The sequence below is a fragment of the Coregonus clupeaformis genome, chromosome 35 (assembly GCF_020615455.1).
Source record: "Coregonus clupeaformis isolate EN_2021a chromosome 35, ASM2061545v1, whole genome shotgun sequence".
Lineage (NCBI taxonomy): Eukaryota > Metazoa > Chordata > Actinopteri > Salmoniformes > Salmonidae > Coregonus > Coregonus clupeaformis.
Window position 1 is genome coordinate 31365790 of NC_059226.1, and position 22500 is coordinate 31388289.

Consider the following 22500-nt stretch of genomic DNA (forward strand, 5'->3'; position numbering starts at 1 on the left):
TATGGTGGAAAATAAGTATTTGGTCAATAACAAAAGTTTCTCAATACTTTGTTATATACCCTTTGTTGGCAATGACACAGGTCAAACATTTTTCTGTAAGTCTTCACAAGGTTTTCACACACTGTTGCTGGTATTTTGGCCCATTCCTCCATGCAGATCTCCTCTAGAGCAGTGATGTTTTGGGGCTGTCGCTGGGCAACACGGACTTTCAACTCCCTCCAAAGATTTTCTATGGGGTTGAGATCTGGAGACTGGCTAGGCCACTCCAGGACCTTGAAATGCTTCTTACGAAGCCACTCCTTCGTTGCCCGGGCGGTGTGTTTGGGATCATTGTCATGCTGAAAGTCCCAGCCACGTTTCATCTTCAATGCCCTTGCTGATGGAAGGAGGTTTTCACTCAAAATCTCACGATACATGGCCCCATTCATTCTTTCCTTTACACGGATCAGTCGTCCTGGTCCCTTTGCAGAAAAAACAGCCCCAAAGCATGATGTTTCCACCCCCATGCTTCACAGTAGGTATGGTGTTCTTTGGATGCAACTCAGCATTCTTTGTCCTCCAAACACGACGAGTTGAGTTTTTACCAAAAAGTTATATTTTGGTTTCATCTGACCATATGACATTCTCCCAATCCTCTTCTGGATCATCCAAATGCACTCTAGCAAACTTCAGACGGGCCTGGACATGTACTGGCTTAAGCAGGGGGACACGTCTGGCACTGCAGGATTTGAGTCCCTGGCGGCGTAGTGTGTTACTGATGGTAGGCTTTGTTACTTTGGTCCCAGCTCTCTGCAGGTCATTCACTAGGTCCCCCCGTGTGGTTCTGGGATTTTTGCTCACCGTTCTTGTGATAATTTTGACCCCACGGGGTGAGATCTTGCGTGGAGCCCCAGATCGAGGGAGATTATCAGTGGTCTTGTATGTCTTCCATTTCCTAAATATTGCTCCCACAGTTGATTTCTTCAAACCAAGCTGCTTACCTATTGCAGATTCAGTCTTCCCAGCCTGGTGCAGGTCTACAATTTTGCTTCTGGTGTCCTTTGACAGCTCTTTGGTCTTGGCCATAGTGGAGTTTGGAGTGTGACTGTTTGAGGTTGTGGACAGGTGTCTTTTATACTGATAACAAGTTCAAACAGGTGCCATTCATACAGGTAACGAGTGGAGGACAGAGGAGCCTCTTAAAGAAGAAGTTACAGGTCTGTGAGAGCCAGAAATCTTGCTTGTTTGTAGGTGACCAAATACTTATTTTCCACCATAATTTGCAAATAAATTCATAAAAAATCCTACAATGTGATTTTCTGGATTCTTTTCCCTCAATTTGTCTGTCATAGTTGACGTGTACCTATTATGAAAATTACAGGCCTCTCTCATCTTTTTACAGTTTTTGCCCATTGCTTACACACTAAAACCGAATGCTTAGACCAAAGCCTCAATACCTAAACTTCTTGTAGCATACCTTAAACACAGTGTAACCATAGCTTAAACACAATGTCAACTTTGCACTTTGTTTGCAATTCTGTAACACACTTATTGCGAAACACTACACACGTTTTCTTACATTAGACACTTTGTTCAAAAACGAAATCACCTGTTATCATTGGGAAAACACTCTGTTCAAAATGCAAAACTCATCTGGCAATTGTATGCACTTACATACACACCTGAAAATACTTGCACAGAAAACAGAACACCAATCAGTCTGAGCCTTAGCACTACAAATAGGCCTCAGGTAAGCAATTTTTAGAACTTTGCAAGCATGGAGGCAATACGAGTCAGAGTAAGAGGAGGACAAAGAGAGAGAGGAGTCGGATGTGGAAGAGGACGTGGAAGAGGACGAGGACCAGTGCGGAGACGTATATCAGATGACATCAGGGGTACTCTGGTGGACCATGTGATAAATCATGGCCTGTCCATGAGGGAGGCTGGGCAAAGAGTCCACCCTAACCTCAGTCGCTACACAGTAGCATCGATAATAAGGACATTCCGACTGGAGAACAGGTATATCTTCAAGTTTCTACTCCAGACTGTACCTACTGTATGTGTCACATGATTCTGTATCATATTACAGTATTACTGTACTAACTATACTATACAAAAATGGGTAGTGCTGTGAAGTACTGTATATGTAAAGGAATACCATTGTGATGTTGCAGTACTGTGTACAGTTTGAAAGTACAGTATGTGAAAAATAACCTAACCAATGACATCTTGTGGTGGCATTTTCTACAGAATGGTTGGACGACCTCCTCAAGGTGGAAGGGAACGGCTCTTCACTCAACAACAAGAGCTTGCCATCATTGAAATGGTGCGAGAAAATAATGCAATCTGACTTCGTGAGTTGCAACAACGCATAATTGCAAATGGAAATGAATTCAACAATATCAACAGGGTCAGCATTTCTACACTAAGTCGCATCATACAGAAACATAACTTCAGAATGAAGCAGCTGTACAGGGTGCCATTTGAGAGGAACAGTGTCAGGGTCAAGGATCTGCGCCATGATTATGTGCAGGTATGTGTCACTTTACTTTACATACTATATATTGTGATGTGGGAATGAGGGTTTATGCTGCCACCTGCCCTGCCTGTAGCTTGTAGTTTTTGTCTATACTCACCCAACCCAGCCCCTACTTGTGTGAAAATATAGACATTGTAGTTACTGTATGTGTTTTCAGTAACACTATTCAATATTTTCTGTTACAGACAGTTCTGGAGTTTGATGCCGTCGAACTGCCGCATGAGTTCATCTACGTGGATGAGGCAGGATTCAATCTGGCCAAAACCAGGCGTCGGGCCGTAACGTAGTTGGACAAAGGGCTGTTGTAAATGTCCCTGGGCAGCGTGGGGGAAATATCACCTTGTGTGCTGCAATTAGTGTCCAAGGATCATGCCACTCTAGGTCCCTACAATACAGGAAAGGTCATTGCATTTCTAGATGCACTACATGCAGTTGTGCAGGACAGACCACAGCAGCCCAGGTTTGTTGTCATCTGGGATAATGTTAGTTTCCACCGGGCTGCTCTGGTCCGAGATTGGTTCAACAACCATAATCATTTCACAGTTTTATACCTGCCCCCTTACAGCCCCTTTCTAAATGAAATCGAGGAATTCTTTTCAGCGTGGCGGTGGAAAGTATATGATCGGCAACCACATGCCCGCATGACTCTTCTGCAAGCAATGGAAGAGGCATGTGGAGACATTGAGGTGGGATCAATCCAAGGGTGGATTCGGCACACAAGGCGATATTTTCCCCGATGCCTAGCCCGCGAGGACATCGTCTGTGATGTTGACGAGGTCTTGTGACCAGATCCGAACAGAAGGCGTGATCCATAAGCCCCCCCGCCCCCCACCACACACACGCACACACACACAAAACAAGTATATGTTTTTTCCCCCAATAGCAATTTATCCAGTAATTGTCTTGTTTTTTTACTTTTGTTTTGTTGCTAAATTTGATGTTAAGAATTTCTGTAAGAATGTTTGTTTTTTTGTAAAAACTTTTTTGTAAATACTGTTTGATTACTGCAGAAATTCTACTTTTGAGTTTTACAGAAGACCATGACAATAAAATGACAATAAAAATAGAAACACAAAGACTGCAGTGTTTTATATAAAGCCCATCAGTGTGTTGCTAGTGAAATGAAAGAGTAATTCAAATGTTGCTTGTGTGTATGTTTTTTTTGCAAGAATTTCATTTTTAGAAAGGAGTGTTAAGTTTTGATTGCAGTGTTTCATTTTGGCATATATGTGAGTTGTTAATCTCCAAGTGCTATGTCTGATTGGCTTGTGTGTTGAGTTTTGACATAATGAGCCAAATTCTGCAAAAAGTGTGTAAGCAATAGGCAAAAACTGTAAGTGGGAGAACTTGCACAATTGGTGGCTGACTAAATACTTTGTGTCCCCACTGTAGCTAGTAGGGAGGTGGTAATAACAAGTTCCTATAGAGCTTCAGAACCAATTTATATCCCAAACAACACAAACTCATTCAGAAAATGAATGCAGAAGCACCAAGACCACATAAAGATTTGATAACCAAAAGTTGCAATAACAGAACATTTCAGATGTTTTGATGTTTCATATCAACTGATTGGAGCATTAAAAAAAATATATTTGTTGTCCTTTGATTGACAGTTATCCAGAGCAGTCTTGGGCATCATTGTGAGGCGTGGGTGCGGGTCAGTAGGGGTGCCTCTGTGCCCTGTTGTGATAATGATTGGACTGCCATGTCTCCAACATAGAGGGCAATTAGAGCCCGGCGGCCACCATTGCAGCTCCAACCGCTGTCTGCTTCTTTCAGATAACAGGAGAAAAAAGGAAACTAACACCCAGCAGAGAGACAACTGTTGCCAGGCCAACTACTTGTCTACCCCTGCATTTCAGAAAGCACTGAAGCTTTGGATCAGACTCACTATTATGGTTCCTGATTCTATTATGATTCTGGCGATGAATGCACACCTGATGATAAATAAAAACACGATTTGAGAAAATGAACTGCAATTTCTAAAGGACCGGTTGACTTTGCTTTTAGCTAGCTAGGTCTTTTTAATTTGTCTAAATTTGGGAAGGACTCTCTGTTGAAGGCCATTGTTTAAAATCTTATAATATAACTCGCTATTAAAGGTGGTGATTTTGGAAGCTGCACGGAGCATTCATTTTCAAGTGGCTATTCTGATGGTTCACACCTGTTCTAGACCCAGCTTCTGTAGCAGGATGCAGAGAGAGACACAACATCTCCTCTCTGGTTAACTGTGAGATCTCATTGGAAGTGTTGAATAAAACTGGGCCGACTCGCTGATGTAATATTGCTCAGAGACAGATGCTAAACCATTCTATAAACAGGAGAGGATAATGAAAGCAGAGGATAGGGACCTGCCCTTTACTGCACCGACACACCACCAACAACAACCATGAACTTTATAACATCATCATGTTAGACCTACAGGGAGACTATAGGTAGGTGTGTTGACATTAATGGTGACTAAATGGGTTGGTAGTGTTAGGTAGTGTTATTGGTTTTCAATCAAGTGGCTATTGGTATGAAAAAGAGCATCTGACTCTAGTGGCCAATATCATAATTGCAGTTAAAACACAAGGTGCAATGTTTCCTTTTTTTCTGAATGCAAAGCATTAAAAATACACTTTTAGTACTTAAATGGTATTACTGTTTTCTGTTAGCTGACATTATGCTTTAAATTATTTCTAATGATGGTTATATGTGATGTGTTGGCATCTGAAGTTTAGTTTGTAGAACAAAAAAGCTTAACATAGATGAGAAAGTTAAACAATGTGAAACATACAATAGATTTAGTGAGAGCACATTTGACCATAGAGCTCAAATCTCTTGTTCACAAGCCCTGAGTTTGATAAGTGAGTGTACAACACACACACCTATACAATTGAATCCAATCCAATGCTGCCACCTTGTGGAGGAGAGTGTGTGCACATATCAAGGCGTGCATGTACAGGACATCACTATACACATGCCCACATGCTTAACCACCTTTCAGCCTTCTGTAGACTAGGCTTGTGATGGACTAATAGAAGGCAGGCTGCGGACCACACTACTGGCCAATAAGGAGGGGTCATTGTCAGTCTTAGCCAATGAGGAGCAGTAGTGTTGATCTCCTGGGCAATGACAGTGCATTGCTGAGCCTGTGATGGTGAGGATGAGGACCCCTCCAGAGGCCTGTGTGGTCCACAGATTTACTAACATCAACGCTCTCTCTGTGTGTGTGTGTGTGTGTGTGTGTGTGTGTGTGTGTGTGTGTGTGTGTGTGTGTGTGTGTGTGTGTGTGTGTGTGTGCGTGTGTGTGTGTGTACAATATGTGTGTGTACAATATGTGATGTAATAGTGAAGATGTGAGAATGTCTCTTGTGTAGCAGACACCTAACAGGTAAGGCCTGGAATTGTTCCTGACCTCATGACCTGACCTGTACAAACTTGGCATCTTTGTTAGTAAATCAGATGTGTTTGAAGAAGCTGAGCGCTACTCAAACCATCAGAGGAGAAGTGTGAGACATCAATGAAAGAAGACAGGAAGAGACTGCAGAGCTGATAGAGAAGGGTGGCAAAAGGAGGGATGGTTAAAGGAGAGAAGGTGTGGGGACAGAAGAGCTACCTTGAGGTAGTGGTTTAATTGGCAGGCCTAGAAGAGACAGGAAGGAGAAGCTACAGTGGTAGTAAAGCCAGCAGTGTCCCCACAAGCTTCGATATCCATGATTATTAACAGCCTATTTTTAATAAAGGATGGCATTATCAGCACATACAGAGAATGTCATAACCATCTCCATCTCTCACAATGTGCAACAGAGACCATACTCAAGAGCTAGTTCTATTCTAATGATACTATACTCCTGTAGAGGCATCTCTCTCTCTCTCTCTCTCTCTCTCTCTCTCTCTCTCTCTCTCTCTCTCTCTCTCTCTCTCTCTCTCTCTCTCTCTCTCTCTCTCTCTCTCTCTCTCTCTCTCTCTCTCTCTCTCTCTCTTCCTGATGATGATGTTCTGGTTTCCCAGGCAACCCACCCAAACTTGTGAACACCCCCGCCTCGGAGGGATGCGAAGGCCTTTGAATAGAGCGACGTGAGAATTAAAAACAACCCAACTACATGTAGGTCTCAGGAGACTTTGTTTCAGGACAGAAGACAACGTGAGGAAAGGAGGTAATCTGGTTTTGCTCTGTGGTACTGTGTCAGTAGTTTGCATGGATGAAAGAGACAGAGGAAAATATATGGAAAAAGAGAAATGTGATAGAGGAGAGGAAAAAAGAAAAAGGCTAGTAGTACTCTGAGAGCATCAATTATGAGTAATATTCAATCACACAGCTACAGAGGAAAGAGTAATATTCAATCACACAGCTACAGAGGAGAGAGTAATATTCAATCACACAGCTAAAGAGGAGAGAGTAACATTCAATCACACAGCTACAGAGGAGAGAGTAATATTCAATCACACAGCTAAAGAAGAGAGAGTAATATTCAATCACACAGCTAAAGAGGAGAGAGTAACATTCAATCACACAGCTAAAGAGGAGAGAGTAATATTCAATCACACAGCTAAAGAAGAGAGAGTAATATTCAATCACACAGCTAAAGAAGAGAGAGTAATATTCAATCACACAGCTAAAGAAGAGAGAGTAGTATTCAATCACACAGCTAAAGAAGAGAGAGTAATATTCAATCACACAGCTACAGAGGAGAGAGTAATATTCAATCACACAGCTAAAGAAGAGAGAGTAATATTCAATCACACAGCTAAAGAGGAGAGTAATATTCAATCACACAGCTAAAGAAGAGAGAGTAATATTCAATCACACAGCTAAAGAAGAGAGAGTAGTATTCAATCACACAGCTAAAGAAGAGAGAGTAATATTCAATCACACAGCTACAGAGGAGAGAGTAATATTCAATCACACAGCTAAAGAAGAGAGAGTAATATTCAATCACACAGCTAAAGAAGAGAGAGTAATATTCAATCACACAGCTAAAGAGGAGAGAGTAATATTCAATCACACAGCTACAGAGGAGAGTGTAGTATTCAATCACACAGCTAAAGAAGAGAGAGTAATATTCAATCACACAGCTACAGAGGAGAGAGTAGTATTCAATCACACAGCTAAAGAGGAGAGAGTAATATTCAATCACACAGCTAAAGAGGAGAGAGTAATATTCAATCACACAGCTAAAGAAGAGAGAGTAATATTCAATCACACAGCTAAAGAAGAGAGAGTAATATTCAATCACACAGCTAAAGAGGCGAGAGTAATATTCAATCACACAGCTACAGAGGAGAGAGTAATATTCAATCACACAGCTAAAGAAGAGAGAGTAATATTCAATCACACAGCTAAAGAAGAGAGAGTAGTATTCAATCACACAGCTAAAGAGGGAGTAATATTCAATCACACAGCTAAAGAAGAGAGAGTAATATTCAATCACACAGCTAAAGAAGAGAGAGTAATATTCAATCACACAGCTAAAGACAGAGTAATATTCAATCACACAGCTAAAGAAGAGAGAGTAATATTCAATCACACAGCTAAAGAAGAGAGAGTAATATTCAATCACACAGCTAAAGAGGAGAGAGTAATATTCAATCACACAGCTAAAGAAGAGAGAGTAATATTCAATCACATAGCTAAAGAGGAGAGAGTAATATTCAATCACACAGCTAAAGAAGAGAGAGTAGTATTCAATCACACAGCTAAAGAGAGAGTAATATTCAATCACACAGCTAAAGAAGAGAGAGTAATATTCAATCACACAGCTAAAGAAGAGAGAGTAATATTCAATCACACAGCTAAAGAGGAGAGAGTAATATTCAATCACACAGCTAAAGAAGAGAGAGTAATATTCAATCACACAGCTAAAGAGGAGAGAGTAATATTCAATCACACAGCTAAAGAGGAGAGTAATATTCAATCACACAGCTAAAGAAGAGAGAGTAATATTCAATCACACAGCTAAAGAAGAGAGAGTAATATTCAATCACACAGCTAGAGAGGAGAGAGTAATATTCAATCACACAGCTAAAGAAGAGAGAGTAATATTCAATCACACAGCTAAAGAGGAGAGAGTAATATTCAATCACACAGCTAAAGAGGAGAGTAATATTCAATCACACAGCTAAAGAGGAGAGAGTAATATTCAATCACACAGCTACAGAGGAGAGAGTAATATTCAATCACACAGCTAAAGAGGAGAGAGTAATATTCAATCACACAGCTAAAGAGGAGATAGTAATATTCAATCACACAGCTAAAGAGGAGAGAGAGGACAGACAACATCACCATGGTGACTCGGACACACTATCTCCGAGAGCTCTGGAATCAGGAAATAATCAATTTGTTAAGGGAGGGTGTTTCAGTATTTGTGTGTGTGTGTGTGTGTGTGTGTGTGTGTGTGTGTGTGTGTGTGTGTGTGAGACAGTGAGAAGACTGCTTGGTGGAAGGCAAAATTGTTATTCAACAATGTGACAGAAACCAATTATTATTCCATCCAGAGATCTAATAAAGAAATATGTCATACCTATTATTTCACACGCACACGCTCTCTAATGTTTTTCCCAGTGGGTAGTCGATGGACTACAAATCCCATGAGCCTCTTCTCCTCACCTCAAACTTCTGCCTGAGCTCCATGTTGACGTCGTCGATTTCAGGGATGGGAACATTGTAGTACTCCCCTTCCTCCTGGCACAGCATCTTGTACCTGCATAGTGGACCACAGCAGCACTGTCAGAATCTGTCCATGAAGGAATGAATCAATCAATCAGGTTAAACGATTTAAAAAATTACCTTTATTGACTACACTATACTGGACCAGGACCAAACACACATTTAAGCATCAGTGATACTCAATAGAGGTTTTGCAGTTGGCAGTGCTCTGTATTGATATGTATAATGTGTTTATAGTCAGTCTAGCCTTGATACTGTAGTGCCAGCAGAATGGGTATCTCTGTTTACAGTTGGCTGCTCTGATGTGTACCCATTCTGGCACATTTCCCCACTGGCACAACACACACACACGCAAATATGCACGCACACACACACACGCACAAACACACACACACACACCACCTCATTACTAAGCATCAGGGACCATCTGTATACACTCACACAGACACCTCTTTAAAATGTCTGCCAAACACACAAATCATCATCATCGTCTACAGTGTTGCCTGCCTAAGCCAAGCATTAAGCAGTAGTGTGCCCAGGTCTTTCCAGGAAGCACTAGTCTCCTTCCCAGTCCTGGATCTTCTCCACAGCTTCTAGCAAACAAGGCTAAGGTGACGCTGAGCACTTAGCTGTGAGTCAGGTTTGAATCAGGCTAACTGACGGAAGGTATGCTAACATGAAAAGAGAGTGTTTACGTATGCACATCCAGACTTCTCACAGCAGCCGGACAAAACTCCCAACAACAACTGGTCTATCCATTAGTGCCCAGAGGGATGCTGTCTGTCTGTATGAATGGAGTGTGTTTTTGTATTTGAAAACAGTATGGATCTATTTCATATTATAAAATAGTATTCGACTGGAGTTCCAGCTACCTATTTGAGTAGAGGATGAATTAACAAGAACACTAGTTGTGTGTGTGTGTGTGTGTGTGAGTGTGTATGTGTGTGTGTGTGTGTGTGTATGTGTGTATGCATGTGTGCCTGGGCACCTGTCTGTCTGTGTGTGTGTGTGAGTGTGTGTGTGTGTGTGTGTGTGTGTGTGAAGGATCACTAACCAGCCGCAGGCGGGGGACTTGATGAGTTCAGACACACCGAAGGACATTGAGCCCATGAAGTCGTTCCTGGTGGTGCGATCCCAGTCCCACACCTCTATAGACAGACGACGGTCCTTATCCATTACCTTCAGCTTACTGGGGGGACACAGAGCGTGAATGTAAACACACACAGGCACACATGCCGTGAACACACACAAGCATAAACTAACACACACGGTGCACACAAGGTGCACTCACACACCCATACACTCACAAGCTGAAAGACTCATTCCAGGTGGGGTTGAGTGAGGAGCGTATGGTCCTGGTCTTCTGTTTGGTCTCGTTCTTGGGGTCAGGGATGAGCTTGAGCTTCACGTAGGGGTCAGACAGACCGTTAGGGTCCATGGGGATCAGGTTTCTGGCTTCACCCACTGGGGGAGGGAGAGAGAGAGAGAGAGAGAGAGAGAGAGAGAGAGAGAGAGAGAGAGAGAGAGAGAGAGAGAGAGAGAGAGAGAGAGAGAGAGAGAGAGAGAGAGAGAGAGAGAGAGAGAGAGAGAGAGAGAGAGAGAGAGAGAGAAAAGGCAAAGTTCATGTTTCTTTCTTTTTTTTTTTTTTTTATCCTTTAAAAAAATATATATATTCCCCTTAATTACTTTCCAACCCTGCCACCCTTTCCCTACTTGGAGTAAACTAGTGAACAACAATGCTTAGGCCTCTACTTCCAGCTTATACTTACTATCTACATTTTATGGACACAGTCAATTTTACAATAATTATATTTTGTTTGTTTTTTCTCCTGAACTTCTTCTACTCTCCACCTCTCCGATCATTTTCATGATGTCCATCCGGTTTGCTTCTATATGCCATATCTTTCTAACTGTGCTCTTTCACAAAATCTCCCAACCTACAACCTATATACAGTGGGGAGAACAAGTATTTGATACACTGCCGATTTTGCAGGTTTTCCTACTTACAAAGCATGTAGAGGTCTGCAATTTTTATCATAGGTACACTTCAACTGTGAGAGACGGAATCTAAAACAAAAATCCAGAAAATCACATTGTATGATTTTTAAGTAATTAATTTGCATTTTATTGCATGACATAAGTATTTGATCACCTACCAACCAGTAAGAATTCCGGCTCTCACAGACCTGTTAGTTTTTCTTTAAGAAGCCCTCCTGTTCTCCACTTATTACCTGTATTAACTGCACCTGTTTGAACTCGTTACCTGTATAAAAGACACCTCTCCACACACTCAATCAAACAGAATCCAACCTCTCCACAATGGCCAAGACCAGAAAGCTGTGGAAGGACATCAGGGATAAAATTGTAGACCTGCACAAGGCTGGGATGGGCTACAGGACAATAGGTAAGCAGCTTGGTGAGAAGGCAACAACTGTTGGCGCAATTATTAGAAAATGGAAAAAGTTCAAGATGACGGTCAATCACCCTCGGTCTGGGGCTCCATGCAAGATCTCACCTCGTGGGGCATCAATGATCATGAGGAAGGTGAGGGATCAGCCCAGAACTACACGGCAGGACCTGGTCAATGACCTGAAGAGAGTTGGGACCACAGTCTCAAAGAAAACCATTAGTAACACACTACCCCGTCATGGATTAAAATCCTGCAGTGCACGCAAGGTCCCCCTGCTCAAGCCAGCGCATGTCCAGGCCTGTCTGAAGTTTGCCAATGACCATCTGGATGATCCAGAGGAGGAATGGGAGAAGGTCATGTGGTCTGATGAGACAAATATAGAGCTTTTTGGTCTAAACTCCACTCGCCGTGTTTGGAGGAAGAAGAAGGATGAGTACAACCCCAAGAACACCATCCCAACCGTGAAGCATGGAGGTGGAAACATCATTCTTTGGGGATGCTTTTCTGCAAAGGGGACAGGACGACTGCATCGTATTGAGGGGAGGATGGATGGGACCATGTATCGTGAGATCTTGGCCAACAACCTCCTTCCCTCAGTAAGAGCATTGAAGATGGGTCGTGGCTGGGTCTTCCAGCATGACAACGACCCGAAACACACAGCCAGGGCAACTAAGGAGTGGCTCCGTAAGAAGCATCTCAAGGTCCTGGAGTGGCCTAGCCAGTCTCCAGACCTGAACCCAATAGAATATATTTGGAGGGAGCTGAAAGTCCGTATTGCCCAGCGACAGTCCCGAAACCTGAAGGATCTGGAGAAGGTCTGTATGGAGGAGTGGGCCAAAATCCCTGCTGCAGTGTGTGCAAACCTGGTCAAGACCTACAGGAAACGTATGATCTCTGTAATTGCAAACAAAGGTTTCTGTACCAAATATTAAGTTCTGCTTTTCTGATGTATCAAATACTTATGTCATGCAATAAAATGCAAATTAATTACTTAAAAATCATACAATGTGATTTTCTGGATTTTTGTTTTAGATTCTGTCTCTCACAGTTGAAGTGTACCTATGATAACAATTACAGACCTCTACATGCTTTGTAAGTAGGAAAACCTGCAAAATCGGCAGTGTATCAAATACTTGTTCTCCCCACTGTACTTATTATGGACACAGTATGCTTACATTATTAGTTATCTTGTTATTATTTGTTGTTAGTTGTTATTAGTCCCATCCTTCAATTCCTTTCAACACCTCCCATCTATCTCCTAACACCATCCATATAGGATTTCTATTTGCCATATATATTTCAACTGTACTGTGATGTCTTACAAAAGTTCTGAACCTTTCTATTCTCATTGTCTCTACAGATTGTGAATTGAAAATAAACATTTTTGCTAAAAGTATTATTATATTATTGATCGATTGACTATGACTTTTCAGATCACGCAGTAATGATCATCTGCAAGGTTAGCTCCAGGTAAATATTGCAATCCTTTAGCCATTCCTGGACCTGTGTCCAAAAACAAGCTACAAATGGACTGTACCAAAACAAATGATCTAATGATTCTGTCTCTTCGCAGCAAAATCTGCAGAGCTGGGAAGATTGTATCCCCCATCTAAATAACATTATATTGGTAGCAAGAATTGTATATAATAATTTAAATTGAAAGATTCTAAGTTTTGAATCCGGTGTCGTTTTGCGTATCAGTTCATAAACACTATGCCATGGGATCGGTACGTCAAAAATCTCTTCCCAACTATTTTGCAATCTATATGGGACGGCTGTCAATCCTTTGGTCCTTAAATTAAACTGATATACTTTTTTATTTATCACAGTTTTCCTTAACCAATTATGTTCTTTAATGCAAGGCCGACAGACAAGTTCCTTACTTTCTCCCCCTTCCTCTTTCCTCTTCCATTTTTGCGGTAAGGCTGCAATTATTTGGTTGTAATTTTGGGTAGAGCAGACATTTCCATGTTTTTGTTAGCTGCATGCGACATAACTCCACCAGTTCTACCGATGATATCATTTACGAAGATTATACCTTTTTTAAACATTTTGTCCCAAAAACAGTTTTTTTGTCAATTAGTATATTTGAGTTTTACCGCAATATTTGTTGCATTATTTGTTCTGTCGTTTCTGGAGGATTACATTGAAATTGCAACCAACTTTCTATGGCTTGTTTTAGAAATAGTGATATTTGGGAGATGTTCATGTTTCAAGTTAATTTGATTTTAAATTCAAGTTCATTTGAGTGCACTTGGTAACAATCATTTTTGACCAGTCACTTAAGAGTACATACAGTAAGAATAAGAATACATACAGTAAGAATAAGAATACATACAGTAAGAATAAGAGTACATACAGTAAGAATAAGAATACATACAGTAAGAATAAGAATACATACAGTAAGAATAAGAATACATACAGTAAGAATAAGAATACATACAGTAAGAATAAGAATACATACAGTAAGAATAAGAATACATACAGTAAGAATAAGAGTACATACAGTAAGAATAAGAATACATACAGTAAGAATAAGAATACATACAGTAAGAATAAGAATACATACAGTAATAAATAAATAAAGCATAGTGTACAACATCATTTGCGGAGAGGAAAAGAGAGACATCTATTAAAAGGATAGGTGTGAGTGAGAGAGGATAATAGAACATAAACAATGACCACAAGGCTTTACAGAAAGAGGAGAGCTGTTTCATATCCTGGAAAAGAAAATTAATCTCTCTCTCTCTCTCTCTCTCCTCCATTCAACTCTCTCTCTCTCTCTCTCTCTCACTCTCTCTCTCTCTCTCTCTCTCTCTCTCTCTCTCTCTCTCTCTCTTTCTCTCTCTCTCTCTCTATCTCGCTCACCCTCTCTCTCTCTCGCGCTCTCTCTCTGCTTAAGTTGAGCATCTCTCAACATGCACAAAAGCAGCTGGAAAGTGAGGAAGGTAATTCAACTTTAACGCATCACTTGTATAAAACAGAGTTGATATTAACATTCATGTTTATCACATAGTGAATTATGGAGTTTCAAGATTTTGCTGTAGCTATTAATGTTGTTACTTCTGAGGTGAGCAAGTCACGGGTAGAGCTGTAGTTTGAAGTCCTGGGCACATATTCACAATGCCAATCAGGATCTGTTTTTATTTTTAGATCATAATGTATAAGATTACATGAACCAGGTAGGACGTGGTCCTAGATCAGCACTCTTACTAGTCAGACTCCTTATGAATACAGGGCCTGTTAACTACTGTAACTGCTGCTGATGGGCAAAATAAAGATTCACCCAAAAAAGCAACATTTCATCATCATCTTGTTGTATAACCCTGTACTTTCTCAGCTGTCAGTTTGCGTGACAACCAACTCATTGAGAGTCAGAGCTGGATCTTCTAGAGAGAGACACAACAGGTCAACTTCACCATGGTGAGAAGGTCTACAGCTCAGAACTGAAGGGTCCTCTATGGAAACAGTGTGGGTACACTGGGTAATGTTCTCCTGATGTGTCCCTATTTGAAGCACACTGTTGAATGAAATAAACAACAAACTACAGAGGGAAACAATAAGTGGGTAAAAATAAGAACCAGCTATTAGAGCCATATATAGACACCATGGCACTGGGCTAGCCTCGTGAATATCACACAGCCTCTCTGGGTGTCATGGTAACCCTAAACAACGGCGCCATCACCACGGTAACCTTTCCATCTCTGAGCCTGGCTGCTGCTACATTATGCAAAGATAAGCAGAGACGAGCTGATAAAGGACATGATACACAGCCGTGTGTGTGTGTGTACTTGCTCCCTGTGTGTGATCTTCTGTCAGAGACAGAAGCTATGGCTGATACATCCTTCAAAGAGAGAGAGAGAGAGAGAGAGAGAGAGAGAGAGAGAGAGAGAGAGAGAGAGAGAGAGAGAGAGAGAGAGAGAGAGAAAGAGAAAGAGAGAGAAAGGCAACATGCCAGACAAAATAAAATATGTCAACCCACCCAGACGATACGGTACAAAGAGACTAGTCAGAGCACAGAGATATCATCACAAGATGCGAGGATATGCCTGGGATATGACCTCATGAATGCCTCTGAAACACACATCTAAAGCTGTGACACTTAAAAACGTCCAATCTTGAACTCATGAGCGATGGAGAGGGAACAAAAAATAAAGAAAATAAATGGATAAATTGCTGTCTTTGAAAACCCCAGAGAAGGATTGTGCGTAATATTAGGATTCTACTTAAATCGAGGCAAGAGATAATCACAAGTTATTCTCAGACATACTACTCTGCATATTCAAATGCAATCACTCAGACTCAGACTAAGCTGATGCAAGCAGAGCACAGATTTATATGGTTCCTACATCTAAGTATTCAGGAGTTGAGGTTGGCTGAGGATACATCAGACAGCTGCCTGACGTTAGTGTCGGCATGTCAATTAGCAGAGATCATAGTGAAAGTTCTGGATCATTTAATAAAAGGGAGATATAATATATTAGTAGACATTGTTATTTATGAGCTATATGCTCTTTAGCTCTACCTGTCACGGGACCATGTAGTAGAGGAGAGAGAGAGAGAGAGAGAGAGAGAGAGAGAGAGAGAGAGAGAGAGAGAGAGAGAGAGAGAGAGAGAGAGAGAGAGAGAGAGAGAGATAGCGAGAGATCTAAATACAACCCATATTTATGTTTATTTATTTACCCTTAGGGAATGAGAGAGAGAGAGAGAGAGAGAGAGAGAGAGAGAGAGAGAGAGAGAGAGAGAGAGAGAGAGAGAGAGAGAGAGAGAGAGAGAGAGAGAGATAGCGAGAGATCTAAATACAACCCATATTTATGTTTATTTATTTACCCTTAGGGAATGAGAGAGAGAGAGAGAGAGAGAGAGAGAGAGAGAGAGAGAGCAAGAGAGAGAGAGCAAGAGAGCGAGAGATCTAAATACAACCCATATTTATGTTTATTTATTTTCCCGTTTGTACTTTAACTATTTGCACATTGTTACAACACTGTATATAGACATAATATGACAATTGAGAGAGTCGGGGCATGGATTCTACAAGGTGTTGAAAGTGTTCCACAGGGATGCTGGCTCATGTTGACTCCAATGTTTCCCACAGTTGTGTCAAGTTGGCTGGATGTCCTTTGGGTGGTGTACCATTCTTGATACACACGGGAAACTGTTGAGCATGAAAAACCCAGCAGTGTTGCAGTTCTTGACACAAACCGGTGCCCTGCCACCTACTACCATACCCTGTTCAAAGGCACTTAAATATTTTGTCTTGCCCATTCACCCTCTCAAGGCTTAGAAATTATTATTTAACCTGTCTCCTCCCCTTCATCTACACTGATTGAAGTGGATTTAACAAGTGACATCAATAAGGGATCATAGCTTTCGCCTGGATTCACCTAGTCAGTGTAAGTCATGGAAAGAGCAGGTGTCCTTAATGTTTTGTACACTCAGTGTATATCTCTGGTTCCTGGGTAAAGAAGTGTCCTGTCTCCTGTTGTGTGTCTATGTGACCAATAGAGGGAGTCCCAGGTCTCTATTACAGCTCTCTCTAGCTGACAGCCCAAGTCAGAAGTTCACATCTTGTTCAATACAGCACTCAATGCTTGAGTCCTGTCAATATGCTCCTGGTGTGCTCATTAAACACACACACACGCAAACACACACACACACACACACACACGAATGCACACGAACGCACACAACAACAAGAGACTCTATAGCATTGCCATGACACCAGTCTCTCAGGTCTGCCTCTACCAGTCCTCATCATTCACTCCTTCATCCAGGAATAGAACACATCTTCTATTATCCTCTCAGCTTCTTCCTTCTCTGAAGTCTTCTTTAGTGCAGATCACAGATATTGCTGTATATAAATAACATGATAGTTCTTACAGAAGGGGTCACTACACTTCACTACCTTGGTAACTCTCATTACTGTATCTGTAACAGAATCACATTGTAGTTAGAGACGACTGGACGTCTAACTAGAGTTGAATAATCACACGGATACGATTTTTTAAATACTGTATTAGGATAGAGAGAATGTTTATATATTTGTTCCTTTTTTGGAAGGCTCAGGATCTTCAATGTTTATACAGATAAGCACCTAATTCCCATAGAAACCTTTGATAGCATACCTACTTACAAATCTTTATATGGTTCAGGGCCCGTATTCATAAAGCTTCTCAGAGTAGGAATACCGATCTAGGATCAGGCCCCTCATCTAGGATCAGGCCCCTCATCTAGGATCAGGCCCCTCATCTAGGATCAGGCCCCTCATCTAGGATCAGGCCCCTCATCTAGGATCAGGCCCCTCATCTAGGATCAGGCCCCTCATCTTATTCATTATGATTTAAAAAGGCAAAAATGTACTCTGAGAGGCTTTGTGAATATGGCGCTGGTCTGTGCTCAGATAAGGTTTGTTCATATCAACTGGACATGGTATTTGCCTCACTGTGCCCCCTGCCAGCATAATCCACTATGACCCTATTCTGGCTTTACAACCGATTCCTAAAATCATATTACAAAATATACTATTTCTAAAATTAGATGTGATTTGGAGAAATCTGGACGGAAGGCAGCTCAATCCCCTTGAAAAGCCTTTGAAATTCAAATACCATGTTGCAATGTCCGCATGCAGCAGCCACAGTAGTACTGTAGCATCAATGCATGTCTGGTAATCTGATGAGCTGGGTTGATTCCCACTGTTCAATGGTAGAGTAGTGAGAGAGAATCACAAACACTGTACTGTAACCATACTCGTTTTATGTCTGTTATTCTGCATCTGGTTTTCCTGTGGATTCCCAGGGCTTTGGAGTCTGTTTTTAAACGCTGTTTATTTTATCTCATGGGATAATAAAGGATGACATGGATGAGCTCTATTCAATCAAAACAGGTGTCTGGAAGTAACAATAAACAACTCTCATTTTGCACGGCGAGAATGCATGTTTAGAGTCATTCAGGACATTCACTCAATTCAATTCCACTCCAAACAAAGCATTATTTATCCCAGAGGAACAATTGCGCTGGGCCAAGCAGTGCTTCCCTCACAGTGCTGGGTGAATATAATGTAGGCTTTTGCTTTTCTCTAAAACTGAAGCCAGCATGTCAGCTCCTATTAACTGTATGTTCTTATCAACACAAACACACAGACGTCATTGTATTTCTCAGCTCAGTGGTTCCATGAACTGTGTGTGTTCCCTGGCTGGGTCCTCGGATGCCTCTGTGTGTGGTGTCTGCGTGTGTGGGTGTTCTGACATGGACTTAGAGCGCAGAAATGGACGTGTCTGCGTCCATGTGTCTGCGATGCTTAAACTCCAGAGCTAACGGGAGATCCCTATTGGCCCTAGGTTATTGTTTTGGTCTTGGAAGGAGAGAGAGAGGAGGAGGGGAAAATAAGGACGAGAGGTGGAGGGGAGAAGAGGAGATTAGGGTGAAGGAGGGATGAGAAGAGGTGGATACAGGAGGACAGAGATAGAGGGAGGAGGAAAAGAGAGATGGATAATCAATAGAGAGAGAGAGGGACAGTATAAGAGGGAAGGAGGAAGAGATACAGGGATATGTAAGGAGAGAGGGTAAGGAGGGAGAGGGGAATGCTGGGTTATTCAAGGAGAGAGGGGATTAGGTTTACTTAGGAAGAAGTGGGGAAGGATGAATAGATGAGAGGGGGATGAAAAGTGAGGACCGCAGGCAGGGATGTTTAGGAAAATAGGAGGGAGGGATGGGTAGATGAGAGCAGGGTATTGAAGGAGAGAGCTGTGAGGAGGAGAGGAAGAGGTTATTGTAGGACAGAGGAGAAAAGGAGGGGGAGATGAGGACAGGGGAGTGAGGAGAGGGCAGTGTTATGATTAGAGAGAGAGAGAGAGAGAGAGAGAGAGAGAGAGAGAGAGAGAGAGAGAGAGAGAGAGAGAGAGAGAGAGAGAGAGAGAGAGAGAGAGAGAGAGAGAGAGAGAGAGAGAGAGAGAGAGAGAGAGAGAGAGAGAGAGAGAGAGAGAGAGAGAGCAAGTAGGAGGGACAGAAAGAGCAGGAGGGAAGAGAGGGTTATTGTATTGGAGAGAGCCTTGGAGACGTGTGTGTGTTTCCTTGGCTGGACAGATTTAATCAACTTCACAGAGCGCTGAACCAGAATGGCCTCCCAATGTCTGTGGAAGCCACAGGGAACATACACAATCTGATGCCACTGTTCAGTCCTCAGCTTGGCAGACCTTCTGGCCCAAATACATTGCCTCTCTCTTTTTGTTTTCTTTCTCTCTCTCTGTCATTCCTTCGCTCCTTTTTAGTGACATTCTCTCTCTTCCACTCTATCTTCTGTTTTCTCTCAGTCTCTTTCTGTCTTTTTTTCTCTTCATCTCTATCTCTGTTTTGTGTCTTTCTTTCTCTCTGGAATTGAGTCAGTAACCCTCAAAGTCTTCTTTGAGAGAGTCTGGTGGCCTTGCCAACTGTATCGACATCCCTGTCACTGTTAATTAATTGCCCCTATGAAAAACCTCTTCTCTTAAAGGGGTACTTAGGGATTTTGACATTGAGGCCCTTTATCTACTTCCCCAGAGTCAGATGAACTTGTGGATACCATTTTATGTCTCTGTGTCCAGTATGAAGGAAGTTAGAGGTAGTGTCTCGAGCCAATGCTAACTAGTGTTAGCACAATGACTGGAAGTCTATGGGTATGTATCCCTTTAAGGTTGTCAATAGATCTCACTGATAAAGAGTTACAGGCCATGCAAGCTGCCACACACACACACACACACACACACGCACACACACACAAACACGCAAGCACACACACACACATAGACAAACACGCACACTTGACATGTGGTAGTAACTACGTATTTATTCAACAAGAACCCGAAAAGGATCTGACAGCATATATAAAATGAAAACTGTGAAACACTGAACCTTATCACTGGCCATGTTTCATAGTCCCTGATTGTGTTGAAATGGAGGGGAGAGGCGAGGAGGGTACTGCCCACCCAGAGTGAGACCGAGGGGGGGTAAGGGGTATCAGATGGGGCCCCTGCCAACACTCCTCGCTGTCACAGGCCTGACCCGAACCACCCTGGCTATCCACACGTGGCGTGCTGCCCTCCTCCTCACCACCCCCCCTCTTTCATCTGGCAGTGCCAGCTAAAGCACCAGGCGGAGGGCCAGATATCAGCCACCCCTGCCCAGGAGAGAGAGAGAGAGAGAGAGAGAGAGAGAGAGAGAGAGAGAGAGAGAGAGAGAGAGAGAGAGAGAGACATTTCAACACAATCAGGGACTATGAAACATGGCCAGTGATAAGGTTCAGTGTTTCACAGTTTTCATTTTATATATGCTGTCAGATCCTTTTCGGGTTCTTGTTGAATAAATACGTAGTTACTACCACATGTCAAGTGTGCGTGTTTGTCTATGTGTGTGTGTGTGCTTGCGTGTTTGTGTGTGTGTGCGCGTGAGAGAGAGAGAGAGAGAGAGAGAGAGAGAGAGAGAGAGAGAGAGAGAGAGAGAGAGAGAGAGAGAGAGAGAGAGAGAGAGAGGTTGATAGATAGAAGGAGACAGGGAAGAGACATATTCTGCGTACTCAAAAGGGTATTAGGATGTCACTCAAATGTTGTGTGTAGCATGTGACTGACCATGACATGTAGAATGCAGCTCATCACTTAGTCTCCTTGAATAGCATGACACTTGTGCTATGCCACTCACCTGTAGCTAGCATGTAGTATGTAAGTGTCATGTCAATCATGTATAGGTAGCATGTGGCATGTAGTCAGTGTCATGTCAGTCAAACGTATCGTAGCTAGCATGTAGCATGTAGTCTGTGTCATGGCACTCACCACTCACATGTAGCTAACATGTAGTGTAGTCTGTCATGTCACTTACAGGTAGCTAGCATGTATCATTCAGTCATGTCTCCCTTGTAGCGTGCGACTCACCTGTGACGTGTAGCCTGTCTCCGCTGACTTCGATCTTGAGGAAGATGCGTCCTCTGCGCTCCGTGTGGTCTGTCCCACACAGGCTTGGCACGTTCATCACACACTGATTGTGCACATTCATGTCGCAGGCTGGACAAACACACACACAAACACATTGAGTTTATAACAGGTTTAGGACCTGTTCTGGTGGAGCTCAGCTAACTGGTCATGGTGAACACACACTCACAAGTCTGCAAGTTATCTGCTAAGCAAGACCTAACGGTAGTGTTTCATATGTCATTTCTACAATAGTCCAGCCAGGTATTGGACAGAGCCTGCTCTCACTCTCTGTATCTCAGCTTCCCAGTTTCCCTCTCTCTCTCTCAATTCAATTTAAGGGCTTTATTGGCATGGGAAACGTATGTTAACATTGCCAATGCAAGTGAAGTAGATAGTAAACAAAAGTGAAATAAACAATAAGTATTAACAGTAAAACATTACACTCAGAAGTTCCAAAAGATTAAAGACATTTCAAATGTCATATTATGTCTATATACAGTGTTGTAACAATGTGCAAATAGTTAAAGTACAAACGGGAAAATAAATAAACATAAATATGGGTTGTATTTAGATCTCTCGCTCTCTTGCTCTCTCTCTCTTGCTCTCTCTCTCTCTCTCTCTCTCTCTCTCTCTCTCATTCCCTAAGGGTAAATAAATAAACATAAATATGGGTTGTATTTAGATCTCTCTCTCTCTCTCTCTCTCTCTCTCTCTCTCTCTCTCTCTCTCTCTCTCTCTCTCTCTCTCTCTCTCTCTCTCTCTCTCTCTCTCTCTCTCTCTCTCTCTCTCTCTCTCTCTCTCTCTCTCTCTCTCTCTCTCTCTCTCTCTCTCTCTCTCTCTCTTATTCCCTAAGGGTCTTAGAGGAGAACACATTGAGTGTTTACATTAGTGGCTAATGAAGCTAATGAAGACAAACAGGAGAGGGACCAGAGGGAGAGGAGGCTCAGGCCTCCCTCCTCCTTTCCTCATCCCCCTTCTCTAT

The 22500-nt window shown here is 42.2% G+C and overlaps 1 protein-coding gene across 1 annotated transcript in view; it reads right to left on the bottom strand.

Annotated features, from left to right (window-relative positions):
- The window catches only part of LOC121551465 (protein kinase C alpha type-like), a 207497-nt gene that overhangs the window by 28317 nt on the left and 156680 nt on the right, over nt 1-22500 (bottom strand). Inside the window, exons 5-8 of the mRNA XM_045211001.1 lie at nt 21480-21608; nt 10478-10634; nt 10225-10359; nt 9111-9204 (exon numbers count right to left, since the gene is read on the bottom strand). Coding sequence (XP_045066936.1) covers nt 9111-9204; nt 10225-10359; nt 10478-10634; nt 21480-21608 — 515 coding nt within the window. The remainder of the gene's footprint in view (nt 1-9110; nt 9205-10224; nt 10360-10477; nt 10635-21479; nt 21609-22500) is intronic.